At 41.1% G+C, this 22,755-nt stretch overlaps 2 protein-coding genes across 3 annotated transcripts; both read right to left on the minus strand.

Annotated features, from left to right (window-relative positions):
• Nucleotides 1–39: 39 nt before the first annotated feature.
• On the minus strand, nt 40–6,133 carry parp10 (poly(ADP-ribose) polymerase family member 10). The gene is made up of 11 exons (XM_062487335.1): nt 6,018–6,133; nt 5,324–5,499; nt 4,941–5,183; nt 4,558–4,788; nt 3,399–4,438; nt 3,084–3,296; nt 2,582–2,708; nt 1,555–2,496; nt 1,310–1,443; nt 1,028–1,202; nt 40–906 (listed from the first exon to the last, which is right to left on the minus strand). Exons 2-11 carry the CDS (start codon nt 5,496–5,498, stop codon nt 608–610), a joined length of 3,579 nt encoding a protein of 1,192 aa, XP_062343319.1. The 5' UTR covers nt 5,499; nt 6,018–6,133; the 3' UTR covers nt 40–607.
• Nucleotides 6,134–6,861: 728 nt separating this feature from the next.
• On the minus strand, nt 6,862–19,794 carry LOC134006680 (CMP-N-acetylneuraminate-beta-galactosamide-alpha-2,3-sialyltransferase 1-like). 2 transcript variants are annotated; one of them, XM_062445631.1, is made up of 9 exons: nt 19,530–19,794; nt 17,812–18,011; nt 12,703–12,905; nt 12,146–12,650; nt 10,609–10,802; nt 9,062–9,241; nt 8,874–8,919; nt 8,676–8,795; nt 6,862–8,583 (listed from the first exon to the last, which is right to left on the minus strand). In XM_062445631.1, the coding sequence occupies exons 4-9, from the start codon at nt 12,434–12,436 to the stop codon at nt 8,410–8,412; spliced, it is 1,005 nt and encodes a 334-aa protein (XP_062301615.1). In that variant the 5' UTR covers nt 12,437–12,650; nt 12,703–12,905; nt 17,812–18,011; nt 19,530–19,794; the 3' UTR covers nt 6,862–8,409. The 2 variants fall into 2 exon arrangements, with proteins under 2 accessions (XP_062301615.1, XP_062301614.1); XM_062445630.1 differs by lacking the exon at nt 17,812–18,011.
• Nucleotides 19,795–22,755: the final 2,961 nt, after the last annotated feature.

Raw genomic sequence — 22,755 nt, forward strand, 5'->3', positions numbered from 1 at the left:
CCATAGCCCTTATATAAATATACATACATAAAAAATGTCATATATTTGTTTATTTTTCATGCTAGGCTAGTTATAGCCTGGATGAAATTGTCAGAGGATCACTATAAACCACAGAAAGGAAAAGACAATTTAGTTCTTTAGTTAATTTTAACAAAACATATTTGACAGAATGATCCCATGAGGCACATATTGTAGTAAAGAAAGAACGCATAGATATATGCATAGAACCGATCTTATTATACTACTAACTGCAATGCATTTATTTGCCATTTATCAAACTCTTTATTTAGTGTCACAACTTAACAGGGACACTGATTCAGTTGACATTTGGAATAAGAAGCAAATAAACTTGAAGCTTCAACTTAAAATTTACTTCTACATAATATACCTTTGTGCTGCATGGTGTTGCGTGATCAAGCTTTCCAATGGCCATTATATTAGCCCTGGTGGTAACTAAGAAGTAATCATCATGTGGAACGTGGAAAGCCAGTCTTAGCCCATCTCTAACAGTTCCTTTACATTCTTAAAATATAAAATTAAAGCAGAACAAAATGTTTTCATGAATTTAGCCCTTCTTTGCTCATCATCCATCAACTAGTTCACAACCTCAGCGGTGAATTTTTTGACATGTAATGAGATATTGTGGGAAGGCTTGTGTGTCATTAAAGATGACAAACAGTGAGGGTTTCCTGGGATTGTCGGTTACACTGTCATATCTGAGGGGTATAGTTGAGTTCTCCTTCAGAGGGGCGGTTTTCATATCATGACTGCCCTTGGTGAAGTCCCCAGTCAGCACCTTGGTTACAAACACAAACTTGTGTCCATCTGCATTGGGGGGTGAGTACTGGTCCTGGACCGACAGGGCAGACTCCACAGCAAAGTAAACTCCTTGACCATACACAGTGGCTGCAGAGAAAACATAACAGTTATTACAGTCATGGAGGTAAAACACGATATGAAATAATAATTGGAAATATATTTCAAGCCTACAGCATCGTAAGTAAAACATGCAATACACTGTTCATACCATTCTTTCCACAAAAGCTTCGGTTGAATCCATGAATGCATATCTCCTTCACACTCGACTCACTCGTGCCATGGAACAACGTCTGCTCGACTTCCACTTCAGTTGCACTTTGTGAAATGCTAGCTTTCTTCAGCTTGTACTGATTAAACAGTAGTCTATTCATGAGCTTCTCCACCTGGACAATTACATTTGCATTGCAGGACATTACATACTTTAAACTTACAAGAGTATTACAGCAGTTGCTGTTATTCATATTGAAACAAACCTGATACTGAAACAAACCTTGATAATTCTTATTTTGTTGTGGAATTCCTGTATGCTGTCATAAAACTCTTTCACAACATCCTGGAATTCATCACACTCTTCGTTGACTCTGGATGTTTCTGGCAGGGTAGAGAGTAGACTGTAATCCTCCTCTGTTGAAAATAAGACAACACATTAGCACCTAAACATTCTGTAGAATCAAATTTGAATCTATATTCATATAGAGAAAATATTTTAAAATAAATCTGCCACAATGCCTTTACCTGGTAATTCTGTGAATAAATCCCCCGAACTCAGCATTTTCCTTGTGATAGGTACAGATTTACCGGTGGTGACGTTGTGCTCTTCCATTTTCTCGAAATTTATGATGTAAGGCTGATTGTTCAACACTATGTCAATCTTCTTCTGCCTCATCTTCCAGGCATTCTCGATAAACACAGTTACATCTGGAGCGTAAGGTTTCGTCGCCTTGGTTCCCTGGTCAAGCCACACCCACTGCACCGTCTTCAGAATGTCCACGTCCGACACCGAGCTGGAGATCCTCTTCATCAGCAGCTTCATGTCGGGCAGAGCCTCATTCACGTAGTCCTTGAACCCGGAGATGGTGGCAGTCGTGCCCTCAATCTGGATCTCCACAGCGTGCTTCCTCTTGATGAGCTCCAAGCATCTCATGTGGAACTCTGACAAACTCTTCAGGCTCTTGTGCTCCATTTTCTCCTCAACCTGCCTCAGGGTCACCTTCTTCCCTAGAGCGATGTCCACTCTGATGAGGTCACAGGAATAACCAGCAAACACAAAGATCTGGCCCGTGTTAGCTGCCTTGATGGTGTCCTGGAGGGACATGTGGACAGCCTTGTTCAGCTGGGACCTTTCAGCTACGGGAGTGGTGGAAGACATGTTGGCTGTCTCCATGGAAAATTGGATGGCTAAGGAGAGCTGGGCTTCTTCATCTAAGGTGCTGTACAGATCAGTGGAACCGTGTCCATCACTGGCCACAAGTGGCCCACTAGCTGCCACCTCTTCAACAACTAAGGGGCATGGAGTGTCCGCCAACTCTACGTCAATGACACCATCTGAGCCCTGGTCTGATGGGCTGGGAAGCATTTCTTCTTCTGCCGAGTACAGATCCTCTTGCTCCATGTCAGTGGTTTTGTCCACAGTCTCATCCATGGCAGAGAAGAGTTTCTTTGCATCCTCAATAAGACCTGTGATGAGTGCATTGTCATGAATAGATGGTACCTCCTGTTGTGTCGCCGATGATGAGAAACAATAGGAAGAGCTATATACTACCTCTGTCAGGATTGTCGGAATTGTCAGTGATGCTCAATGCTGATGTTGGGTCCTGCGTAGAACCATCCAACGAAACTCTCTGGTAGTTTTGAGGTAATGTCATCTTCCACGCCATCTCATAGATGTCCTATCAAGAGACAATAGTAGAAATAACCACTTATAATAGCACATTCATAAAATGCAGCAAATCTGTGAAAAGAACATTGTCTTTATAGCCTGGTATCGCCAGACCAATTTGCAAATGAGTATTAGTCTGGAACCTCTCAATTAATTTTCAATATCCAAGGGACATTATCAATGATGCAATTGTATAGAACTGAATAGATACAACCCATCAGAGCAATGAAACGCCATTTTGGTTGTTTATAAAAATGCCACAACAGCGCTGTACAGACATCATTTAAACTGTTCCATATCAGATAAACAGTTGTGATTGGCCCAGCACTATTTATGAATTTGAATTGGAAGGATGGCCACACATGTATTATATTTCATGAAATACCTCATTCTCCAGAGGTTCCCAGTGCACCTTCTCCAGGCTGATGTACACCTGGAACTTGGCCTGCATCTCCCCCAGAATGCTGGTGCCTTCCTCCTGGACCAGGAAGCGGGCCACACCCGGCTTGTTCACTGTGATGGTCCTGGTGCACACGGAGGAGATCACTTCTCTCAGCACCTCGTCGGCCATCTGACAGGACCCCACGTTGCCATGGATCTGTCAATCATATTGATAAAAATGACAAAGGACTGAGTATGTGGAGATAGAAAAGGAAGAAAGTGCATCAGATTGAGATAACACTCGTTCACAAATACGTACTCTAAGACCACAGATGTCCTCAGCCTCCAGAGGAAATATAGAAACTTGATCCATGTCAGCCAGCAGCTGATGACAATGGATCTGAATGTATTTCAGCATGCCTTGCTCCATGGGTATGACAGTCTCTCTTTCGATGGGTGTACTTAGGAACTCCACGACTTTGGCCTTTTTCTTGTTCTCCATCCCTTTCAGAGTCAGAACCTCAATCCCGTTACCTTTCTCTGACACGGTGGCAGAGCAAAAGTCCAAAGATTGGAAAAATACTGAACACTCTTGGGAGTACAGCGTACTCTCATATTTTGCATCTACTGATATGCTGAACTCAGATATTAGAGATTTTAATGCGTTACACGCCTGGCTTACTAAGTTCAGCGACAGCGACGATACCACAACAACACAATCTGTTACATTGTAAATACAGGGTGTCCCCTGATTGTTAAGAGTCTGTAGTAGCTGATCCTTCACTTTCTGGTCCTGGAGAAACCGGGCCTTCTTTGGGTCAAAAGTTAAATGCGCCTGAGCAATACCGCCAAGAAACTCCAGGATGGTGTTCTTCAGCTGTTCCAGACCCAGTTTCTCAGGCCCTGACATGTGCACACCATCATCTTTAACCTGCATGTTGAACCCGGGGTGGGCTTGCTGGATGTCTACTAACACCGGACTCATCTGGAGAAGGGTGAGCTTCACTGGGTCAGGGATGGGGATGTGACCGGAGAAGAGTTCTGATTCAGCTGGGAGTTCTTCCATGGTTACCTCTGCTCCTGCTTCTTCAGGCTCTGCAGAAGCAGCAGCCATCTCCAAAGCAGTCTGGTTGGAGACAGTCTGGTCAATGGAACTCGCCACTTCGAGAGAACTGGGCTGTGACTGACTGATACTCTCTATCTGTGTGTCCTCCATAACAGTGGGGCTACTTTCTGCTGTCATGTTTACAGTGTTCTCAGTTGATAGGTTTTCCTCAGGTTGGAGGAAGGCAAGGTAAGGCTTCACAGTCAACTCGGTGTCCTCCAGTTTGTGGGGTAGTTTCAGGACATGCTCCACAGCTGTTAAAGTAATAAGCAATAACAACTTTAACAATAACATTAGACAATGATGTTTTATCATTTAACTAGCTAAGTATATATATATATATACACACACATCATAACATGCAAAGCCTTACATTCAAAACTTTCAAAGGAGACTCTGGCCACGCCGTTTGGCATTATAGTGGCCTCCTTCACATCTCGGCCCCCGCCTCGCTTGCTCTCAAAGTAAAGCGTGAGCATGTCCTCAGTGGTGCCACTGTGTAAGTTCTCCACAAGGATGGAGTCAGTTTGCTCAATCTGTTCCAGAGTGATACTGCACCCATCCAAAGGCTTTTTATAAATATTTGCACTAATACGTTGAAAATCTGCATGTGAAAATGAAGACAATTAAACATACAGCCTATTTTGATGTTGTTCATATTTATCGAGAATTATTTTAGCCTTAACAGTTTGTCACTTGCCTACATTTTTCATACAGTTTATGTAATAAATAGACAAAATTAAACATCAAACTAACCTTTAGAAAAAGGTTGATGCAAGTGGATAAGGACCAAGTCTTTCCCGGGAAAACGTTCCAATTTGTAGTCTTCCACGTCCAACCCTATCAAATTCTCAACATAAAGCTCCACCAAGTCCATAGAAGTTGTGGGGTTGACCCCACGCAGAAGCATCCTCCCAGCATCCTTTGAGGCTGGTTTTCTCACCGTCATTTCAATGTTACGCAGAACATGGGGTCGTTTGGATAAAACCCTTGCTGCAGCTGTGGTCAAAAAACATGGACAGCTTGCTGACTGAATACAAAGGAATATATGGTTTCTAAATTCCTTATATTCCAAACATGAAACCTGAAACACCTTCATGACTAACTTGACTAACTGCCTTAAGTCAACCAGTCTTTACCTTCAACTTCCTCAAATACCAGCACAGCCTGTCTTCCCACCACCTCCAGTGAGATAAGAGTTCCTCCACCAGAGCGTCTCTTGTTGGTGAAGTACATTGACAGCAGGTCTTCATCCACTACTTCGGGGAACCCACTCACCTCCACTGTCCTCTCCTCTTGGCTTTCAACAGACATTCTGTCAGAAATAATAATGATGTAAATAATAAAGGTGATAAAGTCCATAGCAACTTACTTTCTTTGATGTATAGTGTTATTAATCATGCACAATACAAGGACAATTTCGGTTTGAGCTGGTATACAACTGGCTGGTATACGACTCAGGTGTATTTTAGTAGGCCTGTAGGCTTTAGAGACTACATCGTCCTTACGAGAAGTTAATTTGACAAATAGGAACTGTGAGATCGCCAACATATGTTGCATATATTATGCTTACATGTGGTGAGTCAGGGCTTTAACAACAAAATATGTACTTGGCTTGAAAAACCTAACAAGTTTTTCATGACAAAGAGTATTATCGAAGAAATAGAAACAGAAACTATTAACCTCCATACCAGGCGAGCACACCACTGCTGACACTTTTGTACAATAAAGATGAACAGAAACTCTTAGCCCGTACAAAATGTAAATTCCAGCATGCCTATAAATATCTATTTGAAAAGATATATGAACAAACACACTTTTTGAAGCTCTTACCTGAGATATTGTGCATTTGATTAAATTATGACGCTCACGTTGTTTACAGTGGTGTAGCAGTCAATCCTACTTCCTGGTTATGCGGCATATGCATCAGGTGGTGGCGTTGCTGGTGCGTATACGGATAGGGGGAATATAATGTCTGAGTTATGGAACGGGCGTGAAAAACAAAAGTTACAAATAATTCCTTCGTTGAACCAATTATCAATATCATTGATCTTTGCTGATGCTAAGACCTGCGCAAATGTTATGAGCAAAGACCCTTTTGCCTGTTTTCCCCTCTGCCCTCTGGGAGCCGCTATAGGAGCCTCCGAGCCCGTACTACCAGGTTCAAACAGTTTATTTCCCCTGGCTGTCACCAATTTGAAACTTGCCACCCGCCGAACCATTTCCCCAGTTTATTTATTTACACTTAGCTCTAGCTATATGAGGCCTGTTATGAGACCTTTTTTGTTCGGCATAGTTTATGAATACAGCATGCACTATTTTCCCGATCTCTTATCATAAACAACATAAAACATATTTATAATGCTCTTATATGGGCGTCTGCCCTAGTATTGCCCTCATCGTAAAATGTCGGCCATACGAAAAAACATGGGCTCCATCATTGTATTTTAAGTGTCCACTATATTTTACATTAAGTTATGGCCGTTGCTTCGCAAGGTGTCCGCTAGATGACGGTGTGTTCTCACTATAATCCTGTTCAGGGACTCAATGTATAGCATCACAGTCCAAAAATAAATACAGAAATAATAATAATAATCCGAGAAGACAATCTTGGTATTAATGCAATCAGTCTTGTATCAAGTCTTTATTCAAATGTTGGGTGAAGAGGTTTCTTTAAAAAAAATATGGCTACGTATTAACAGCAAAATGAGAAAAATTTAATCAACAAACGCAATTAGGCTAATTACTTGAAATAGCTTAATTTCAAGGCACAAGCACAAAAGAGAACATGGTAAGCAAGTACATTTGTGCAAAGTACCGTTAACATCCATATTTGGAAATGAGTCACTGCATGGCATTAGTATGGGAAGAAAGTCAAGTTTTGGTGAGCAATTATAAATATTGCACTGATCCCTCAAATGGTTAGTAGATACATCAAGCAAATGGCAATTCATACATGTAATTAATAGTGGTAAGAAAGTAATAAAAAAAATAGCATGTGGATAATAATCAAAAAATACAATTGCGTGCTGGCCTATTTAGACATAATACATTGAGCAAATTCCATGTATTTTTTACTCTATAAGAAACAAATTCCACGTAAAGGCACCTTGGAACAAACCCCCCCCCCCATCCCAAACCTATTCTAATGATATACTGTAAGAGTATCATGGATAAGGCACTTTTTATGACACAGATCCATATACTAATAAATTCCTGGTCCTTTTGATCAAATGACCATTATTTGTACTATTATAAATTAAAATATGTCATTTATGTTTAAGCAGCACTGAAAAATCAGACTTTATGTTCCTTTTCAACCCTGCCTTTTAATTTCATGTAAATCAGATTGGTAGTTTCACACATTCCCTGCCACAGCAGGTGGCTCACTGAGATAATGATATGTAGAAAAGAGGGATTCACATTTCAGTGAAAGCACATTTTGGCAATTTTTTTTGCACATTCACTTGAATTATATTATGACTGGATGTGTTCCCAGGGAAACAAATTCCACCATAATAGGAAGCAAAATGTAGTGAATGGATAAAAAGTGATCAAACCCAGAGGTCAGAAATCTAATTCATGTTGTATGTATTATGTAATGTGTAATACAAACATTCCCTATGACATTCCTTGTATGTTAACCCATTGGCACTCGTTGCAGGTTGCATGCTGGTTCCCATTCTGTGGTGGTGGCAGCATGTCTGTCATCTCCCACCCAAGTTTCAGGCTTCGTATGGATGTGACAGACGCTCCCACCTGAATTAATACCACCAGCCATCTGGAGCAGCCAGGCCACATAGTCAGGTGTGGGACAAGCAGCAATGTGACATCTAGTGAGGCACCTCTGCCATCCCAATGCTTACCTGACCTGACATTGTTGAACTGTAACCACACAAATGTTAAGATTTACATATAATGATTCCTCTTTGTTCAGTCAGTTTCAAACCGTAACAAAGAACAAATAAAAACACTTTTGTTTTGGGTACATTAAGGTGATATGTGGTCTAGGAAGGATGTTTAACATCAGATAAATACACCCTTAGTCATAGAGTTACTTATTTGGGAAAACTGTCCACAACTGTCTATTTCTTCAGAGTTGAGTTGAAGAAGTGTGAAACTGTTCTCTGTCATCATGGCGTTTCTGTGGATGAGGCGACAGCTCTGTTGTGAGGCCGGCCTTAGAGCTGCCAGCGTCTAGTCTTCAGCTCAAGACGGTTCAGACTCAAACCCCCTTAAACAGTTTAATTTTGTGTTTGTCTGCCAGCAGGAGGGTGACATTGTACTCATAATCTCCGTCGTGCACCCCAGTGTGACGGAAGGCTCCTCCCAAATGATTCTCTTCCCAATAGTGGTGCCAGTTCCCAAACTGATCTGCTCCGAACCCAAACACGCTCACCTACAGCCAAAACAGAAGCAACACGTCAGCTAAACACATTAACCCATAACTTTTGTTGCATATTCATTGTTGCTACCGGCATAGGACCTTACCTCATCACATATGTGAAGAGCAAACATCAAACTGAGAAAACCAGTGGATGGATACCGTCCGTGGCTTTCTAGCCATGTATCGTAGACATATTTGAAAAAGGTTGGGTTGTAAATTATCACCTGTAAAACATATGATGATATGTATATTTGGACATTTCCTAAGATTTGTTCAGTTCAGTTAAACACATTTGGACTCACCCTATACTTGTTGGCCTTGATTCTTGACATGACAGGTAAGTACGTTCTACAAGAAAAGTAAAACATCCCATTTTAGTACACTATTAAAACAGATCATGCACACAATCCATTCAACTGACTGATTAACAGCAATCTACTGTAACCTCAATCCATTACATAGTCAAGTGCCTGTTTAACAGAGCACTTACTGTTTGATGGTGCCTGTTGTCAGTGCACTGATGATCCATTGAAGATCCAGGGTTTTGAAAGGGATCAGCACCAGATTGGTGTTGTTTTCCAGGTCAATGGCACTCTCTGGGTACATGACATGATGAGTGGTCCTGCTGCCCACATCCTCCTCAAAGCCAGAGATGGGTGCCTGGTTCATTCTGGAAAGCCAGAGCAGGGAACACATTAGCCGCTAGAAAATAAGCAACCTACACACTTCCATACTGTACACTTCGAATAGTTGCTAGGAGTAAATGGAACACCCAGATTGCTGTGCTTATCGTAAAACAGTCTGTCACTGTATCTTGGAGAAGGATTCAATCTGGTTTCCACCGCACAGTGTGTGAGTGACACAGGCAGGGAAATGACAGAGCAGGTCCTCAGTCCCCCATGGAGAGTGAATTGATTCGCATCTGTTGTTTTCCCTATCCTTTGACCTACTCCTATCACACCACATTTCTAGATCCAAACTGTACTGACAGAATGCGGGTGTGGATTCAGCTGGTATCTTTGGAGATTTAACCATCCGAGGCTGAACGTGTGCGACAAACTTCAGAGTTTGAAGTCATTGTTATTACGAGCAGTTTATATTTGTGTACAAAAGAGAGCACACTAAGAGGACGAACGACTTAGTTTTTGCTCTGTCAAAGACCTCTTTTAAATAAACATGGGATCAGCATAATCAATTTCATCCAAAGACTGTGTATCTTTTCTGCTTAATTTAATCTCAGTTGGTCTGATATTAAAACAAAACATGTTTCAGAAATAAAAATTTTTAAATGAGATCTTCTGACTCTTCTGATGTGAGGTGTATACTGTGCCTATCACCTTTTATGGCTTTATCCAACTTCAGTAAGTTATTTTCTATGGCTTATCCCATTATATAAGGATAAGAATTGGATTGATGTTCAATTTATCATAGTGGGGGTGAATGATGTAAGCACCCTGGACATGTCATTATTTCTGAATAGAAGATACTACTGCAGCCTTGGCACCTGCAATACAGCTTTTATAGAATGAGATTAAATTGGGTCTTTCACTTTGAAAGCGGAGATGCGAGTGATGGGAATCCTGGTAAATATTAATTTTCATTATGTCAAACTGGATTGGGGGCACGGTTTCACATTGCGTGTGCTCTTGGCAGTGAGCTGTGCCAAAGTCTTTTTCATTTAACAGGGTTTTGGTATTGCCAAGATGACTTGAGGGTTTTCATTATTTATTTCAGCAGCGTTCCAATAGAAAATGTATGTATGTGTCATGTAATGTTGTAGTACATGATATGAACTGAACATATATGCCATGGCATGGATTTTCAGATTCTGCTCATAGAAAACCCAATTGTTTTGTCCTTGTCTCCAGGACACAGAAATGGTGTGTGATGAAGCTGCCAATGCAACAGGACCATATGTGCAGTATTTATAAAATAATACCCACAAAATAAACAATATATTAGCTGGGGATTCAACACAGGAAACTGCATTCGAGTCAAGACATTTTAAACAGGTGAAATCAAAAGTAGACAAGCCACCTGATGATGATGTTGTTGGAATTAATGAGGCCACCATATTGAGCTCCTTTCAGATTCCCTGAGTTCCCCACCACAGCGCAGGTTCTACAGCGCTCTGGGTTGGCGTCCATGTAGAGCTGCTCATCAGGGATGACTTGGAACAACTTTTCCACCACTTGGCTGAAGTTGGCTGGCTGCTTCTCTGACTGCAGCCACTGGTGACACAGCAGTGGGAAATCTCAGATTAAAGCCTGACTCCGGGCTACTGTAAGTAAAAGTGATTTAACAAGGGCAGCGCAAGACACAGAGCACATTTCTCAAACAACCTCTGGGGAGGTTATCTACCATGTAATTTTTCTTGGTCTTGCCCCCATCACCTGGCAGCCTTTTGATTTATAAAAAAAGAATAGCAGCAGGGGAAACTCTGAGTATGTTATGTGGTGGTGAGTAAAGAGGAAATACCTGTAGTTCACAGGCTATCTGTTGCTCTCGCACACACACACACACACACACACAATACACTCAGTGTGCATTCTTAATGTCTGTGTGCAGTATCTTGTATTGTACTGTTCCAACCGTAAACCATTGCTGACTGACTATTGTGCAGTATACTGTACAATATTGTATATTGCTGGATAAGACTAACACGTGACCTATTATAGATAGGAAACCTATTTATCTTGACTGGAATGGAGGCGTAACCAAACAGAACCTAAGGGATATCCAGTAGTGGGGGGTCTTTCTCCACAGCCCTCTCTCATCACTTATCCTGGGGTCACGCCCAACCTAATCCATCAGACTACACAGCTGTGGCGGAACCTTCCTGGATTAGAAGTGTTTCTCATCCCCTTGTGACAAGGGTCTTTATAAATGAGCAATGACATGAGCCAACCTTTCAGTAATTGTTCTACTTTCACCTTTAATTGGACATGGTGTGAGGTGAATGGGATAACCGCCACACCGTTGGATTGCTATTGTTGACATGACAGGTGAACGTGTGACACGTTGTTGATGCCGTTCTGCCGTTTTGCCAATCTGCAAAACATTCTTGGATTCTTGCACCTATCAATGTATCTTTTGACTTAACGAGATTGAATGCCGTTTGGGACTGCCTAGGTAATAGCTGAGGAATCAATTCTCATTTACAAGACAGTGTTCCTAACAGTTTTATACAAAGAGTAGATTAGAGTTTGATTTTTGAATTTAAACATGCCACAACAAGTGTCACAGTTGATTTGATTCTCCAAAGGTTGTAATTACACAGCTCATTCTTTATCATACTCTACCTGACCTTGGTTTAATTAAGTAAATAGCAAATGCCATGTTGGTCCAATAAACCACCCTGTATTGTGCTTGCGATGAAAGGTTGGGGGGAAAAGCTATATCTTAGCGTTAGAGTGTTTGACTGCAAAAGGTTGCTGGTTCAAATTGCCCAGTATTTTGCTATGGATAAAATTGCCTGCTAAATGAACGCATTATTGTAAACAAACAAGGCATAACCTTTATATGCACTACTATGCCATCATGGAAATCTACTGTGAGCAGAGTCTTACAGTACCTGCCACCACCTGAAGGTCTCTTCTGAGAGGACACTGTTCCTGGTTGTCATGAACGGGTGGACAGACTGGTTGAAGCGCTCCGTGAACCACGGGTCGTCATCTGGCTCTGTCATACAATGGTGACAGGCACAAAAGCCCTTGGAAAAAAGGCTGTCTGACCAGCGAGAAGCATATTTGTAGAAGTACAGGGATGGGTCAGGGAAAGTGTAACTGAACAGGAACGTTGAAAAGGTGATGATGCAAAACAACAGAGTAAAAGCTCTGATTTTCCTCATTTTGAATAGAGACATGGTGAATTCTGTCTGCTAGGATGCCTAGGACCAAAAGAACCTAATTGACAATTCAGAATTCCAAGTGGTGTAGGCCTATGAAAAATTCATTCCCAGGAGACTGCATGCTGAAAGGGATTTAAATATTCCAACAGAAAAACGGATGCTTGTTTACACCAAACAGAAATGTCCTTGTCATGATTGTGGAGTAAAAATGTGTTCAAAGTATTAGCACCTTCCTGAAAAAACAGGTCATCCTGTGCATACCAGTTTGTTCAGATAATAACTGGCGTTGGTGCAAATCCGACTGAGAAATACTTTGATGTAGTTCATTCGCTAATCCAGAGACAGGTCATTCCACTGTGGCGACAACTCAAGATGGCTTTGTCAACCTGATGGTAGCGAGAAAAAGAGCTTAAATCACTCTCCCACTGTTAACTTTGCGGGGTTAGTGACCGGTAGTCCATCCATTCTCCGCATAAACATCCACCTAAAAGCAAACAGGACAGATGTTTAGAGAACACACTGGGGTATGGTAAAACGGTACACATCTCTTTGATTAGCTTTGAATATGTGTTTTCAGAGTGTAGTTTTCTAGATTTCTCATAAAAACCTAAGGGAAACTTGCCTTTCAGAAGTGTCTGTATTTGATCTTGGTGCTCAGACCACTGCAATGAGAGTTTTACATAAGGTCTACATTTATCAAAGGCCATGTCAACATTCAAGAGGGAGACTCTTAACTCTTAACGTCAAACTCCAGCATGGAGTTCCCTTTCAGAGCTCACTTGGTTTTGTGCAAATCTCTGATACCAAGGGACAAATACTGCAGGTCTTTCTTTATTAAGAATCGACCAGTACATTGTGATCTGCCCTCAAGAGAAACTAACAGGATTGGAGTGATGGCTGAGTGAGAGAAAGACTGCTCAAGGTTTGTCTGCAAAAAAACATCTAATTTCCACTATCCTCTGAGCATGTCAAGAAAAAAAGTAAAGGGCAAATTACACATTGCATTCCCTTTTACTGAAGTTTTAATGGGCATATGGGTACACATTCCCCCAAATAGATGGCATCTTGCATATCAACTACATGCTAATTAGGAACATGTGGTTGGTTGTCATCCCAGGCAGGAAATTTGACAACGATGTAGGAGGTAGGGTTAATGGATATTTAAAAGAGTGAGGGGTCGTTAACTCAACTCTGAGAGCCTCATTTAAAAAAGGTTCCAGGTAGATGACAGAATGAACAGAAATGTTCCGGAACAGATGGTGCCCTCCCCGTGTTTGACAACACATGGACAATCATCTTGTTCTCTGACCTTGGCCTGCTGGAAGTTAGCAGCTTTGCATTGAAGTTTCCCAAGCTGAGACAGCAAAGACGTCAGAGAGTAAAAAAAAGAGAAAGAGTGAGAAAAAAAGAGAAAGAGATAATGTGTGTGTGTGTGGAAATGAGAAAAAACGAGAAGAGTGGTCTGTGAAGTTTTCATTTTCTTGCTTTCTAATCTCTAGCTTAGAAAAGTCAACTTTCAGGATGGAGTAACAGAATACAGCTCTAGTTTGTGTTCTCTGAAAGGTTTTTTCTTTTTTTAAATGTTTGCCTTGCTTTTTCGATACTCTGAGCAATTTCAGCCCCCAAACTTCAACAGCACTGAATTGTGACAATCTTTTTCATTTCTTTCTGAGGTCTGACAGTGTGTTTGCTATGGCGTACAGTACCCTGAAGACAGACTTCTCCCCCAAAACACCCCAAATGATGACCACAGTCCTTGAAATAGATGGGATGGTAGCCTCTCCGTTTCTGGATGTTTAAAACTCTTTGATATTAGGTGGATATGTCTGCTCACTAAGCATGGAGAGTGATATTGTTCAAATGAAACTCCACCAGTCATTTGATGACTTTGATCAGGCAATTTTACATGCCGTCAAAACCCTCACTGCTTTTGCTTTGATAGCAAATTCTGGCAGGGGGAAAGAATGCAAAGCAGTTCCACAGTGTTGACAGGGTTTTTCATGCATGTTATACATCTACCAAGGACTGGATGTTGCTCTCCCATTAATCATGTGGAGGAAAAGTATGGGATGCCTCTCATTTTAGCGAGGAGAGTTAAATGAAAAACTCCAGCAGTGGAGGAGGAATGCTGGTACTAGGACACCACATCCCAGCTCTGCGTGTGTACAGCATGCAGACATGGGACAGATAGCTGGACAAGAGGCTGAGGGAGTGGTCACATACTAAGTAAAAAAACATGTTTTCATTTGGGCAACTTGTGAGCTCTGTCAGTCAGCACTGGTTTACTGTTGGAACAAAGACATTCAAACGCCCTTCCTATGAATCCTGTATTTTTCTTGGGAGAGGTCAATACGTTTGAACGTGAACAATACTCAAAACAATTGTGTTCAGTGTGTGCTTTTACAGAAGTGATGTGCATGGCTGTGAAAAACTAGCTAGAAAAAAACTAGCTAATATTCCTCTCTACTCTTCTTTTCTGAGACTGCGTTTAAAACCAACCTGAACGTGTGAAAGAGATACCTGGGCCCCGTCTGAAAGAATACAAAGCTTTGTTGACTCAGCTGAGGCTTCCTGTCCATCAACCAAACACAGTCTTCTATACACCAAAGGCCCCAAACCCTCATCTGGTCCTCTCTTAAATGCTCTTTGTATTGCATTTTCCCCACAATCTGGAAAAGTCCCTTTTAGGCTACAATCAATATTGAACTATGAATTTAAATTGGAAGTAGCCCAGTGCTGTGGGCAAAAAGAGCCTTGACAATTTCAGGAGATCAACCATAGAGATGACAAACTATAAAAAATACATAAGAAAAAGAAGAGTAGGATAACTGCAGGAGACAATGTTTTGCATTAAATTCTATCCTTGCCTTGGTTCTGTTCTTGATCTCGTCTAACTGCAGAAAGGCTATTACCCTTTACAAAAACACTCTACCTCCCACCTCAACCTTCATTAAAAACGGTGTTAAAACTATTTATGCTGAGTAGACATAACCCTTCCCTCCCTTTATGAAAAGTAAACTCTCAATTGCCAGGAATGCTTGTGTGTTGCAAGTGTGGTCTGATGAAAAAACACAACTGAACCTTTTATGATCATCAAAACCACAATTACAGCACCATCATCAACAACACAGAGACCTTGAAGTTTCCCAGTTTCTTATAATTCCTGATATAAAGTAGCAGCATGTCCTGATATATTAAATAAGTCTACATACCTGTATTCATATCTATACATAGTGACTTGGGAGTCAGGTGGCTGAGCGGTGAGGGAGTCGGGCTAGTAATCTGAAGGTTACAGGTTCGATTCCCGGCTGCGCCAAATGACGTTGTGTCCTTGGGCAAGGCACTTCACCCTACTTGCCTCGGGGGGGAATGTCCCTGTACTTACCGTAAGTCGCTCTGGATAAGAGCGTCTGCTAAATGACTAAATGTAAATGTGACTCAACACAGTAAAACAATATGACACAGGATATTTATGTTAAACTCCATTGAGTTCATTCACGGCAACACATCCCATTGTTGTGATTTCACAACAATAGGGTAAGGCACAACATTTTGAATGCTGTTCCAAACCACAGAGTTTAAAGACACACAAAGCTTCTTGTAGACATTTGGTTTGAAAGCTGACAACAAGTTGATTGTTGCAGTTAACAATACAAAGAGAAATGTAGGCAAACAAGGCCACGTGTTCTTAAACACGGTTTTGGTACACACGCAAAAAGAACAATGCCAGATCTATAAAAAGAGGGATTGGGTAGCACTGGATGTGTTAAGCTTGTTCTTGAATTCTTCACACATTATAAGAACTGTGATATGTACAATGATAGCAATACAGACAAATATTTGTATTTGTCTGTATTGCTTATTTTCTTGTGCAAACTATTAGTTAGCAATGCAGCTAACTGACACCTTATGTGTGGATTGCAGAGAAGCACACAGGGTGAGAGGTTTGTCTAAAAATGGCAAGGAGAAGCACTTGTATATATTTAGGGTTTTCCTGTGCCATCTTCACACTTCTGGTTCAGCTTCAGTGTGAAAGAATCCCTGTCCTGTTCCAATGCTGCCATTTTGAGAGTCGGCAGACGTACCATGGTTCAATTCTATTCACAGAAGCTGCCTCCTTTTACTACCATGGCCTTCAGCTCTGCCGACCACACCTGGAGTGCTAAAGGCAAGGACAGGTGGTGCACAGCTTTGACTGCCAATTAGAGTAGTGCCCATATGATAGATTCCAGAGAGCACTTCTAATTAACAATGGACCTCTGAGGCATGGCAATTAGCCTCTTCTGAAATCAACCAGCAGAAATCAAGACAAGCGCTAAGCCCACTGAAATAGGGTTCTCCATCGAATGAACGCCACTGTCTATACGGGGAAGGCAAAGACAATTTGACAGTTTAACAACAATGACTGCAGAAGAAAATTGCATTTTCTCAACCTGACGATTTTAGTTTTTACCTCTGTATTGCAGGGAATTGGAAAGGTTTGTGTTGGGTACAGTATCTGCAGATTTAAAGTGAGTCATTCTACAGTGGGGGAAATGAAGGCATTTCATGTAATCTAAGGGTCTGGGGATGGGCGACCCTGTCAATATGACTAAAATGGGAACAAAAGGTTCACGAGGAAGCTTTATATAAGCTGTGACACAACCCTGGTGGCACACAGGGGAACAATTTCTGGAGAATGACTCAGGCAGACAACGAAATGGTGCAAATCAAGGATAGCACATCTGTCCATCAAAACGACGATGGGAGGGAAAAAAGTGATTTTATACAGCTTTCTACGTCTATGAAATGTGACGTCCATATGAACCTAGAGGCGCCATCAGAAGGGTAAAACATCTGCTGCTGTCTACAGTTTTCAAAATGCATCAGTCCCATCTGAAACAGACCAGCTGTAGACACAGTTTTACACATTATCTAAAGGCAACTGGCTGCTAGCATTGTCAAATGGATCTGCTTTCTCAGGAAGTATGGATCTGCTTTCTCAGAAAGTATGGATATGCTTTCACAGACAAAGTGTGACAACACATAAACCCGCAAGCCTAATTGTGAAATGCAATACACATATTGCATTTGGTAAACGCAGCAATCAATTGATGTGAAGTTGAAAGCAAAACAGTCATTTTGAGCTCTCAAATAAAGACAGCCTGATGCAATGACACAACACAAAACTGTGGGGGAAAAACCACCCTGAAATACAAAATCTGTGCACATGGGCACATCTAAAGAGTGGTGCTGAGGTGTTTTTGGAGAGCAGCCAGGCCTCTAAGTGGAAACAGAGGGCAAATCAAAGGTCCAGGGAGGATTCCAAAGTGAACACTGTGGAGGAAAAATAGAGTCTGTGACCACTTAAAGTGCTCTGAATGGAGACTCGAATTACTGGTGAAATATACCTTACACTAACTGGAGCCTACTTCCGATATGCTGCTGTGCAGACCACAGCTGTGGGTGTTCGGGTGTTCAGGGAACTGGGATCAGTCTTTTTCCATGGCCATGCTATGCTTGTTGCTTAGACCAGGCAGTATAATCATGCTGGAACCGTGTTGGTCTCACAGGCCCTGTGGTGAGGAATGATGTCTCCACTGTCTAGGAGCTGGAACACACGAGAGGACCTCACTGATTACCAGGGCTGGTACAGTCAGTCATGTCTCATCAACTGCCCCAAACAAAATATCAGTTGGGAAAACATGACAGATCATGGTAAAAAAAAGAGAAAGAAGCTTAGCTTTGTACAGTCGGTTCACCTACTTTAGATAAATGCATTTATTGTAAGTCGCTTGGGATAAAAGCTTCAGCTGAATGACCTACATGTAAATGTTAAATGCTCTGAAATGATTTGAGAAAATATCTAACAACAACTAATCCAATATTATATACAATGGTACACAATATTTCTATCCAGCCAACTGAATGGGACTGGTGGTGAAGGTTGGGTGATGTACAAAATGGAGCCTCATTAGACAACCCTGGCCTACCAGGCTGCAAGCCGACCTCTCCTCAATGGAAAGACCTACATCAAGGAAATCTGATAGATTTGTTTGATACCCAGCTGACAGAAGGCTTACAATAGGTTCACTCAACAGACTTGTATTGAGGCAAGATGGAAGGACTATGGGTTCGCTTTACGCTGACAGGACCTCAAATCATACAGTATTGTAATATCCTGCAGCAATTTATTCTGGTAACAGGTAATGAAAACCTTTATGAATGGACCCCCCATGCATACACTGAATCCCCTGCACCCATATAGACACAGACACAGTATTCCCCCCAAGGTCACAGCACATGATGTGCAAGTAATTTGTTGAGGTAGCAACACATATACCTTCATCACCTTACATATCTGTAATCGTCACAGGAACGTTTTAGTGTAAAAAGAGCCCCAATTATTCACACACACCATAATTAGCATAGGCCATGTCAATTACCCATGGCGGATATGCAAAATGGGAAATAATCTACACATTTCCACAACCTATAATAAACACTCTACAGAAGACATAGGATCTTTAAAAAAAAGCAGATGTGTATACAGTTGTGTGGTCAACACATCCAAATAATTAATGTATGCTCCATATAGGTGTCCCTAATGACAGATTTCGAAGAGTCAAGTTTTACAGTGCAGTGTCAAATTAATGGAGGTTTGTCAGATGCAGCTTTTTAAACGTGTAGCCTACTATGGTACTAAGGTTAAAAACCTGAAGGGTCCGGCAGATACAGTAAAGAACTTCTCAAGTTGAGAAAGACACCGTGGTGCACGTTGTGTACATGCAGTGTTGATTACTGAAAACAGTTTCACAATAGATTAAATAAACATACAGTCTAAATTTGTAGCCTATGCGATTACATGTTTCTCTTATTATTACAAACTTGACGGCAGGATACAGTAAACTTGGGCTTTTGACGATAACGTTTTGAATGGAATGTTTTATGTTCCATGTTTTATGCAGCATTGGTTCAAAACGGTACAGCCAAGTTGTAGCTGACACTGTTTTGTTGCTTAACATTGACTTCTAGCTCAGTACCTTACAGTATCAGTTAATGTATTGCATCAAATTGCACAAAGAAGACAGCTTTACGAAATTATTTATTTGTGCGTTTCAATACTTACTTTGAAGTCCGAACACTCAATCATGATAGGCAATCCGTTATTCCGTTTTCGGTCCGGAACATGATCTCCAAAGAAAGAATGAAATGACTCTATTTTCTTACTGACGGACTGAAGGTTACATTAGAAAAGGATATTTTAATTCGAACACATCATTGTGGATCAAGATTTTATATCGTGAAGCGGCTTTTATGTGAGCTATTTAAAAGTATCTATTGACGCATATGTTTCTGTCCAGTGCACAGCCCGCCTGCTGGCAATAATGAGCTTTAATACCCTGCCGCGGCCATGTGGATAGAACACACCACAAGTGCAACGCCCCTTTCTACTAAAAGTACTGTAGCTTGTATTGGAAGACGAACATGGGGAATGCGTGATATGCTCTCGTATCAATGGGCAAAACTTAGATGCAGGTCAGTTGATGACATCTTCAACATTCACACTTTAAACGAAAGCTCAGTCAACCGTGTCCATGAGCCCACTTCTATTACAAATACAGTATTTCATTCTTTCATGTCTTGCATAATTAGTCAATTTAATGTTCTCCTTTATTATCTAATTGCTATAATCAGACATGGAAGGTAATAAGAGACTAAATGAGGCATCAGTGTTGCCTTCAGGACTTAAGGACAGGCGCTAAAAGCGCTCTAGCATGACCGCACATGTGTCAGTTTGTGGATGCCACATACATCTTTTTGAGTGAAATTTGAAACATTTGTCTGCTGTGGGCATGGAAGCCTTCCTTACCAAGTCTAAGGTCAGGCTACCTCACCCGAGAATGCACATGATGCCGCAAGTGATTTTTTGTTGTTGATTTGAACTATATGTTCTACCATTTTGATTTCGTCAGACAATTTCATCTGACACTGACAAGAGTCAACTGGCCTGAGGCTTGGTGAAGGGGGCATGCTTTGCATAGTTAGTTAACACACGAAAATATAATTCCGCTATCTGGTGTGCATCTCAAAATGTGGTGGGCCTAATAGGAAAATCTAACAAGACTGCTCACGAATGATGACTGGTTGTGTTGATTACATATGTTTATCCATATGAGGACACCAGAGGTGTTCAACAGAAGTTTTAGGATAAACACTTCACAAATAGAACTGAATCGTGATTGCTTGCATTGTGTTTACAGGGAAGACTCAGTTACCTCACCTCATGACATTTTAGAGACAGACATGTTTACCCCAAGCACATTTTGTCAATTTATATATACTGCGCATGCTTGGTTTCAGCTGCAGTGAATGTGTGCCAAATATCAATGTCTCCCAGCATGAAACATAGCCCTCTGGCAATATCCTTCTCACAAGGAACCAAGGTCACACAGCTAACTGGGATCTCATCTTACAGTGCAAAATGATTAACATTTAGCCATGGAATCGCAGTGAAATCCCTCACTAGATACCAATTGTTCCTTATCAACATGCATCTCCCACTGTCGTGTCCGTGAGGGTGGAGATTTCTGATTGGTCCACCTTCTGGTCTGTATCAGCTTGGCCAGAGCTCCCCTCGTCTCTCTCACACAAAGTGTAACAGCATCAATACCTGATTAGACCTGGGTAAATCTTTGACATTCATGGTCACCAGGATCCTCTTCACTAGTTCCACTTGAGACAGAAAAGTTATGCTGATTGTGGATGCATCAACCACAGTGAAATGAAATGATGTATGTAGTCCAGACTTTTTTTCCTCATTCATTGCTTTTGTAGCTCTATTCCATTATGTCCACATATGTTCTGTCCTTCAAACCAGATGCTGTTTCCTGTATAACTGGACAACATGTGCATCTCTTCTCTGAGGTTCAAAGGGTACTTCAAAGACATTTAAATGGTGACCTTCACAAGCCTTTCTAAAATATCTGGCAGAGATATTGCTTCTGAGAGAAGGAGCACTCTGTTGGTATAGCTAGGAATCGTTCTGTCAGTTGTCCCTGATGCAGACCGGATTATCACAAAACCACAAACGTTGTTATCTCGAACAGCTTGAAAGGATGCAGGGTAAGAGAAACTCCAGTGGACTCCAGTGGATTTCTCAAACACGGAAACTAATAGAGAACATTTTAGGAATGCAAAGTCTTTATTTTGATGTTTACATGTTGTTTTTTTGTGCCTTGTGTTACCTCTGGCAATTAGAATTAGTCAGTGTGAGTTACAGCCTGTTGTTGTCCTGCAAATGTGTTTTGCCAAATTGGCAGGAGCTCTAGATGAGGAAGAGCACCCCAGAAGTATTTTAAAGAGCGGATAATCATTTTACCATTGCCAGTAAAGCAGATATCACTCCATTGGGAAAGGGCGTTTTTTCCAGTTATTCATCCAATTTTATTTGACCTGCATAGGGGAAGTCATTGGTGTGTATGTTGGTGGATGTGTGTGTGTGTGTGTAAGGGAAACTTGAAAGGTATATTAGCAGAACAGTGTTTCCCCTAGGTTTACAGCTTTGGGGGGGGGGGGCGACCATGTAGAGACAGAAATGACATACCGTCGTGTAAATAAGATAGATAGCATAAGGCCATGTAGTTTGTTTAATAAAAGAGCAAGCTATAGACCTGTTTTATAGGTAAGGTAACCTTAAATTACTTATTTTGTGATCTGGCGCTATATATATATATACATATATATATATATTTTTTTTTACAAAATTAACTTGACCTTCCAGTGGGGGCGGGGGGTGACGTTGGGGGGGAGGGGCACCACCTAATATAATGGTAGGGGAAACACTGCAGTATGAATGAGATAGTTTAGGGAAATGAACATAAAGCCTCTATTGTACACAGGTAACTCTTTGTAAAGAAACCTTTGTGACTCATGATTGCATCTAGAGGAGATGACAGATTGATCAATCAATATCAGAATATCACTACCATAGACCAGCCACATTCCATTGTTTCAAATTTAAGGATGAAATGTGTGACTTAGAATGTGTGATCTTAGAACGTAACAAAAAACAACACACAAAAAGCATATTCTTTAACATTAGTCACCAGATCATGTATTATGTTGAATGTGACTCCTGACTAGTGTTCCTCACGGCTCAGTGTTCTAACCTTAATTACTGATACATTCCAGTAATTCCAAATGTATTTACCAATATATATAAGTACAATATCAAAAAACATTAAGGTTATTGTTTTAAAAGGTTTTCCTTGATTCTTTGTAGCAATTGTTACAGCAATGTTTTCACAAGCGAGGGATATTGCATCTTTTTTTTATAGCATGAAAGTGAAAAT

Source organism: Osmerus eperlanus, chromosome 20 (genome assembly GCF_963692335.1).
Source record: "Osmerus eperlanus chromosome 20, fOsmEpe2.1, whole genome shotgun sequence".
Classification (NCBI taxonomy): domain Eukaryota; kingdom Metazoa; phylum Chordata; class Actinopteri; order Osmeriformes; family Osmeridae; genus Osmerus; species Osmerus eperlanus.